This window comes from Trypanosoma rangeli (assembly GCF_003719475.1).
Source record: "Trypanosoma rangeli strain AM80 chromosome Unknown Tra_15.4_contig_00040, whole genome shotgun sequence".
NCBI lineage: Eukaryota > Euglenozoa > Kinetoplastea > Trypanosomatida > Trypanosomatidae > Trypanosoma > Trypanosoma rangeli.
This window is the reverse complement of record NW_021705785.1, coordinates 47,314-54,623: the sequence shown is the minus strand read 5'-3', so window position 1 is coordinate 54,623 and position 7,310 is coordinate 47,314. Positions and strand designations below refer to the sequence as shown.

The following is a 7,310-nucleotide window of genomic DNA, read 5'->3' as shown; positions in this document are numbered from 1 at the left end:
GTTGTGCGTGTGTGTGTGTGTGTTATTTTTTTTTTTTTGCTTTTTGTGTCTTCGTTTTGGTTGTGGAAAGGTGTCGTGGGTGTGCCTTGGGGGGCATAGATACACATACACACTTTTGTATTTATTGGGGGTAGCTGCACGACAAGCACTAGACCTGAATGTGTGGATGCTACATTCCTCGCGGAGGTTGTTCGTGTTCACGCAAATGCCACGTGTAGTCACCCTTGGTGTGACGGGCGGCATTGGAAGTGGCAAGTCTGTACGTTGCGGTCATCTGCTGCGGTTGGCACAGGCGCGTGCACGGCAGTCAATACATTCCTTTGCGGCGCACATTATCACTGGGGACAAGGTGGGCCATGATATTTATTCTCCGGGAAAGCCGTGCTACTACGACATTATCGGTGCATTCGGGAAAGACATCCTGCAGGACAAAGAAAAAAACACATTGACAGTGACATCATCTTCTTCCCCAAGCGAGCCATATATTGACCGAAGGAAGCTCGGGGCTCGCGTGTTCGAGGAGTTTCATTCAAAAGAGTTGCAGCAGCTTAACAATATTTGTTGGTCGCACATTCACGATGCAGTTGAGCAGGAGATTGAGGTCGCTTCGAACAAGGCTCTAGCAAATAAGAAAGCCGTGCTGTTGATTATTATGGAAGCTGCACTCCTCCTCGAAAGCAGTTTGTTGTCTCTGTGCGACGATGTTTGGATCACGACATGCGACAAGCGCGTTGCTGTGGAGCGTGTGATGAAGCGTGATCACTTGACAGAGCAGCAGGCCACGGCCCGTGTTGAGGCCCAAGGTAGTCTTGATAAGAAACTGGAGTTTTTGAAGAACATAAAGTTTAAAGGCGAGGTGGTGACATTTAACACGACATGCGAATCCCTGGAGGAGGGACTCAAACGAGTCACGATGGCCTTCGACGAATACTGGCTGCGGAAACTGCAGCCGCTACTAAATAACCCGGATGCGGAAATGGGTTCATGGTAAGTGTCTCGAGGCCTGCAACTTTAGCTCTGACGCAGGTATTGTGTATGTCGTTGCATACAAGAGGTGCGAGAAAACCCAAAACAGAAGATTTATTGTTATTACTACTACTTGAGGCGATTGGAGTCCAGAGCGAATGCACACACACTGCATACATATATATATATATATATATATTATTATTATTATTATTATTATACTCCTGTAGAAGCCGTATGCCTGCGTTTTATTTTTTGACCTCTGGCTTCGATGTGTCTTGAAGTAAGTGAAAGAGGGAACGAAAAAGTTATTTGTGGAGAATGAGAGAGACAAGGAAAAACAAGTTATGCGCTTCCACTTGCTTGCATTTGCTGGCAGTTAATTTTTTTCTAGGTATTGTTTTTTTTTTCACTACAAACTGACTTCGTTCTTTTTTACTTTTTTGTTCGTTTCCGTTGGTACAGTGAGACAGCGGTGCCGGCCGCATTTTGTTTTCCTTCTGCCTTGCTTTTTCAATGTTTTTTACCCTTTTTTTTGTGTGTACGTGTCAGAGCGACGGCCTGCAGGGAATTTGTTTGTTGCGCGTTGCCCACATGGGCATCCCACCACCATCGCCCCTTTTACGCGTTGTTTCTACTGATGCGTATTTGGCGTACGCTTGACGCTGTTGAGTGTGGGCGTGTTTGGGTTGTGCTTTTGCGCTGCGTGTTTAGCGGCGGGTGGGAGGGGAGGGGCTGTTTTTGTTCTCCGCTGCGTGTATGCGTTGCTTGCTGATCTTCTCTCTTATATCTCGCGTTTGCCGCCTTTTCGTTGCGGGGCAGCAACAGCAGCAGGAGGGCGTCAAACATACTAATTAAATAAATTGTGAGGTACCCACCCACATAACGAGCAAAGAAGTGGGGAAGAAACAAAACAAAAATTGAAAAAGCGAAAACATAACTTCTTCACCCTGCCAGAGATGTCCACAGTGGAGGAACTGCAGCAGACGATCATCGAGGAGAGGAGGCAACACCAACAGACGATGGAGACAATGCTGCGGCAGCTGGAGACGATCCAGAGTGTTCTTGAAGACCAAAAGCAATTGCTCCAAGAGCTCATTACACGGGTTACAAAGCTGCGGGTATTGAAGTATGAACTCCTTACAAACGAGTCCGGCAGCATTGTCAAACAATTGAAGTTTAATACAGGAAGCAAGGGCGTGGATGAATTACTCTACCGCCTACATGACATGCTGGAGGAGGCAACACTAACGGGCGGCACCGTCCTGGACAAACTTTACAGGGCTGCCCAACAGATCTTGACGCATGGTAAATCCAGTACCAGCTCAACGAAGCGGAGCAGCGACATCGCATTCGTGGTGCGAAAAGACATTCGTGGATCACAATCCTGGGCACGAAAGCACTACAAGAAATGCTCTACTTGCGGAAACAAGCGGGCAGGTTTGCCATCATGGGAACAAACAAATGAAAAAAGTTTGGGTATTACTCAATTACAGGATCTTAGTAGTATTCCTGGAAAATGCTTTTACAAGGCCGCTATTCGGTTTTTTAAAAAAAAGTGTGGAGAACGAATGCTTGACATCTTCCGCGTCTCAGCGGTTGTGGCTATGAGAGGGAAAAATGGATCTCGTATCACGGATCCTGCCGCTACCGCAAATAAAATCACAGAGGTTATCACTGTTTGGATTCAAAAGGAATTGGCTGCCGCCAGGGAGAAGGCAAAAAAGGCACCATGGAACGAGGAGGCCACGAAGAATTTGCTACTCTCTGGCGCCATTGAGGTGTTCTTGCACTCATTGAACGTAACTGTGACTGTTTCAGTGGCTTCACCAACACTCGCGAATGTGATGGACCCAGGCTGTACCCCCATGGATGTTAATGTCGTGATCTTAACACCAACGTACATTCCCGCTCTGTCTTCACTTCTGGGGCTGCTTTCTGATGGTGAGCAGCGTGCGTACTTTGTGAAGCATATCATTGAACCTTTGGCAGAGAGATTGGGTAAATTTGTGGACATGGTTGAGGTCGTTACCCGATACACCAGTTTAGCAACGAACGTCGTGGATTCACTTATCCTAATGGCGCAATCGAAGAGACTTTCTGAGGTCCTTCAAAAAGATGTCCCCCAAAATGTGAAGATCACCCCACAAGAGACGACGAAAAGGCTGCAAGCTGTTTTTTGGGTTCTAGCGGCATTTGGCGCAAGTGTGGAGGTGGACTGTGCGATTCCATTTCCAGGAGATATAAGTGACATTGCTGGCGTCAAAGAAGCTGTTTTAAATGCTGCAGAAAGCTTTCTGCGATTACTCACCGCACCCAAACCCTACACGACTCCTCCTACAGACGATCCAAAGGCTGCTAATCTGATCATCCGTCTGTTGCGGGCACCCACCATGTTTTTGGAAATTTTAAATAGCACCTTTAGTAGTAATCGTCGTCTGCCTTCGACAGCTCGTGTTGACGTTGCAGATTTGCTTGTTTCCCCTAAGGCTAAAATTCGTTATGGGCTTAAGATTTTTTCGGAGATTATTGTGAATATATACCGGCCGTACGCACCGAGTACAGGGGTCGTCATTGCGGATGAGAATGGCAGGGGGGGGAAGCCAAAGGCTGCGGGATGTATTCCTGTCGCCAATATGCCGCGTGACATTGTGCGCGCTAACATGGAGGTGGCGGAGCAGGCGGAGTCATACATGAAAAGGTTGGTAGCGTGTCGAAAGGATACCGAGATTAACAGTAAGTTGTCACAAACCGGGAAGGCGCTTTTAAAACAGATGATACTGGAGGCGCACGAGGATACACTCTTTTTCGGCATTTATGAATGACATGGAGGCGCTGCAGGTGGAAGTAGTGAAAACGGTGGGTGGGTGCGTGGACGTTTGGCTACCGTTCAACATTGACGTGACGGGTGCGGCGGGGTGCCCATGCGAACTCCTGTACATCCGCCTGGAAGGGCATCGCCATAAGTAGGAAAGCCCAGAATGAGAGCGGATGTGCGCGTATAAGTGAAATGGAGGGACTTTTGTCGAAGTGTTTTTCTCTTTCCTGCTTCTTGTCCCTATTTTTTTTTTTGTTTATTGGCTTATGTTTTTTTTTTTCTCGCTTTTTAAAACTTGCTTATTTTGCGTCGGTGCAGTTTGCCTACTCGTTGTTAGTGTTATTACACTTGTTCTGAAATTTACTGCTGTCAGGAGCGTATTTTTTTTTCCTTTGTTTGTTTGTTTCCTGTTCGCTGCTATTTTCTCTCTCTTTCTCTCCGTGCGTGGGGGAGGGGGAGGGACAGGTAAACATGGCTGTGTGGCGCAACAGTTACACGGGCGAGCAAGCGGTCCATGACGAGCCAAATGAAATCTAGTAGAGAAGAAAAAAAAAAACAGGAGTTTTCGTTGCCGACCATCCCCTCCTCTGTTTTCTTGCATCTCACCACGTCCCTTCTCCGTAACGCTGCCGCTGATGATCTTTGCACACGGAAACACACATAAATGGGCGATGTGCCCCTTTTTTTATTTGATTTTGTGTGCGTCTGTGCGTTTGTTTATTGTTTTATTGTTTTTTTTCCTTCTGCGTTTATTTCGGGGTGTTGTTGCTGCAAGCTGCGAATACTGGGAGTCATTGGAGGTAACAAAGGGGGAAAGAAAAACGACAACAACGACACGAGGAGAACTGCAGATATTTACAAAAAAAGAGAGAATTAGAGAGAGACCGAGGAAACAGAGAGGGTATCAAGTTGTGCAGAGCTTTCTTCCTCTACAAGGACCTGAGACTCACATCCTTGGAGAAGTGTTCAACGACCAACCGCTGAGGAGCATAAGGGGTGAAAGGGGGGAAAAGTAAGGCAGGAAGAAGGCTCAGTACAAGGAGCCACACCCACTGCAAGAAGAGGGAAAACTGTGGGAGATCCTCCTCGGGATTAAATGTCGCTCAACCTTGCTGAGGCCGCTGATGAGCGCAGCCAGAAGGAGATGGAAAAATATTTAGTGGAGCGCGTGGCTGGTCAGGGAACGTTTGGGACTGTGCAGCTTGCCCGTGAAAAGGCCACTGGGATGGATGTAGCAATTAAAAAGGTCATTCAAGATCCGCGATTCAAAAACCGTGAGTTGCATATTATGCAGGACTTGGCACGCCTGTGTCACCCCAACGTTGTTTTCCTAAAAAATTATTTCTATACGGTTGTAGGTGATCACCGACGCAATGACGTGTACCTCAATGTTGTTATGGAGTTTCTCCCGGACACGCTGCACCGTGTATGCCGTTCGTACTATCGGCGTCATGTGAGTCCTCCCATGATATTGGTGAAGGTTTTCATGTATCAACTACTGCGGGGGATTGCCTTCCTTCACCTGCCTGCTGTAAATGTCTGCCACCGTGACATTAAACCGCACAACGTTCTTGTTGACGAGTCTACGGGTGAACTGAAATTGTGTGACTTTGGGAGCGCAAAGAAGTTATCGCCAGCGGAGCCAAATGTTGCGTACATTTGCTCCCGCTACTACCGTGCCCCGGAGCTTATCTTTGGCAATCAGTACTATACCACAGCGGTGGATGTCTGGTCGGTCGGTTGTATCTTTGCGGAGATGCTGCTGGGTGAGCCGATATTTTGTGGCGAGAATACTTCCGGGCAGCTGCGGGAAATTGTGCGCATTCTTGGACGACCCTCGCGAGAGGAATTAAATAAGCTAAACACCAGCAACGCGGATCTAAGCGTGCCAACGAGCAGACCGACGCCTTGGGTGGACGTTTTTAAGCGCCCGCTTCCCTCCGAGGTGTACGATTTGTGCGCAAAAATATTTAAGTATCTCCCAGAGCAACGCATATCTCCCTTGGAGGCGCTTTGCCACCCGTTTTTTGATGAACTTCGCGACATGACGGTGAACCTGCCGAGCGGTAAACCTCTGCCTTCACACTTGTACAATTTTTTGCGGGAGGAAATCAATGAGATGACGGAAACCCAACGTTCCAAACTGGTTCGTAAGTGAATGAGTGAATGGACACTATGGGACAAAGCAGGAACGCGTGCGGGCAGGGCACAGGGATTGGATGCGTAGAACTTGGAGACGTGGCGCTGTTTGGAGTCTCAAGGGAGTGTTGCATGGTGTGGTGGATGCAAAAGTTAATTGATAGAGTGCAGAGTGCATGAAGTGGAATGTGCAAAACAAAAAGGAGTAGAGGAAAAAAAAAAATACATCACGCAGATAAATGAAGGACGAAGAGGGGAAATAAGAAGGAATCTGAATAGTGGTTGGAAGTGGGGAGGAAAGTCAATGCGTGTGGCCATGACAGCACCGTCTTTTTCTGGACGGAGTAATGAAGGAATGACGGTCTTCTTCTACTTGTATATTTGTCTTTTCGTGTTCCGCAGTGCCCGCCACGTTTTATCTAGAGAGAGAGAGAGGGAGGTATGGGAGACGTTTAGGAGAACGGCACAACCAAGACGATAAAATATGGTGTGAGTACTGGCACACACTTCAAGCTGACCGGTTGCCGTGATTTCCACAGTTCCCACGCACGCACAGACTTTGTGTGAGTGGGTCTGAAATTGAGAGGAGGAGCAGTAACAACAAATCACACGCACCGAAGAAGAAGAAAATATGTAATGATGGTGAAAGCGCTTTTAGTTTGCTGCTTTTTTTTTTTTAACCGTTCACTTTTTTTTTCTTTTTGGCTTTAGTCTTTGAGGGTATCATGTCAGATACCGCTTTTGTGAAGGAAGGAGGAAAACGGAGAGTGTGCGGGTCTGTTTATTGTGTCTCAGCATAAGGTCGTGTACAGCGGTAGACAGACAGAAAAAAAAAACCTTTGTAGCGGCGTGTTTCTCTTGTTTTGCAGCTCCGCGGAACTGATATAGGGGTGAGTGAGGTGGAAAGGAAGCAAGAAAAAAAAAACATCCATTCCTTGGAGCCCGTTTGTATTTAGATCAAAGTCTTGTGTGTTGAAGGTTGGGCATTACGCAACTGCGGGTGGCTTCTTGTGAAGGAACATACTGCGTATGTGTGAGTGAGAGAGTGATGCTATGGTGTTTTGATGCGCCCGCAGTCACTATCGATCTTGTTTTTTTTTTTTTGATTTTGGTGCGTAACGTCCCTTTGTTTTTTTTCTTCCCTCCGCCCCTCTTTATGCCTGCGGTTACATCGACGCTGCCTTGATGGGCTGGCGATGGACACCACCGTCCTGGCCAAATGGAATCTCGTGTTGCTGACCTGTCGGCCGTGGTGTGGCGCAGCGCCGCATCGATCTGCCTTGGTCACTTTTTTTTCCTCCTCTTTTGTGACTGTTTTTCCCCTTCTCAATGTTTCTTGCGGTAGTTTTTTCGTGGGTGATATATATATATATATATATATATATAT

General features: G+C 47.3%; 3 protein-coding genes across 3 annotated transcripts, besides 4 other annotated features; all 3 read left to right on the top strand.

Moving 5' to 3' along the window:
* Nucleotides 1-2: 2 nt before the first annotated feature.
* Nucleotides 3-23: a microsatellite.
* Nucleotides 24-205: 182 nt separating this feature from the next.
* TraAM80_01890 (dephospho-CoA kinase) lies at nucleotides 206-991 on the top strand (the record flags this gene model as incomplete). Its single annotated transcript, XM_029378918.1, has 1 exon — nucleotides 206-991. One exon carries the CDS (start codon nucleotides 206-208, stop codon nucleotides 989-991), a length of 786 nt encoding a protein of 261 aa, XP_029241219.1.
* A 148-nt stretch (nucleotides 992-1,139) lies between these two features.
* Nucleotides 1,140-1,187: a microsatellite.
* Nucleotides 1,188-1,925: 738 nt separating this feature from the next.
* On the top strand, nucleotides 1,926-3,791 carry TraAM80_01889 (uncharacterized protein; the record flags this gene model as incomplete). Its single annotated transcript, XM_029378917.1, has 1 exon — nucleotides 1,926-3,791. One exon carries the CDS (start codon nucleotides 1,926-1,928, stop codon nucleotides 3,789-3,791), a length of 1,866 nt encoding a protein of 621 aa, XP_029241218.1.
* A 236-nt stretch (nucleotides 3,792-4,027) lies between these two features.
* Nucleotides 4,028-4,064: a sequence feature (A-rich).
* An 816-nt stretch (nucleotides 4,065-4,880) lies between these two features.
* Nucleotides 4,881-5,942, top strand: TraAM80_01888 (putative glycogen synthase kinase-3 alpha; the record flags this gene model as incomplete). Its single annotated transcript, XM_029378916.1, has 1 exon — nucleotides 4,881-5,942. One exon carries the CDS (start codon nucleotides 4,881-4,883, stop codon nucleotides 5,940-5,942), a length of 1,062 nt encoding a protein of 353 aa, XP_029241217.1.
* Nucleotides 5,943-7,282: 1,340 nt separating this feature from the next.
* Nucleotides 7,283-7,310: a microsatellite.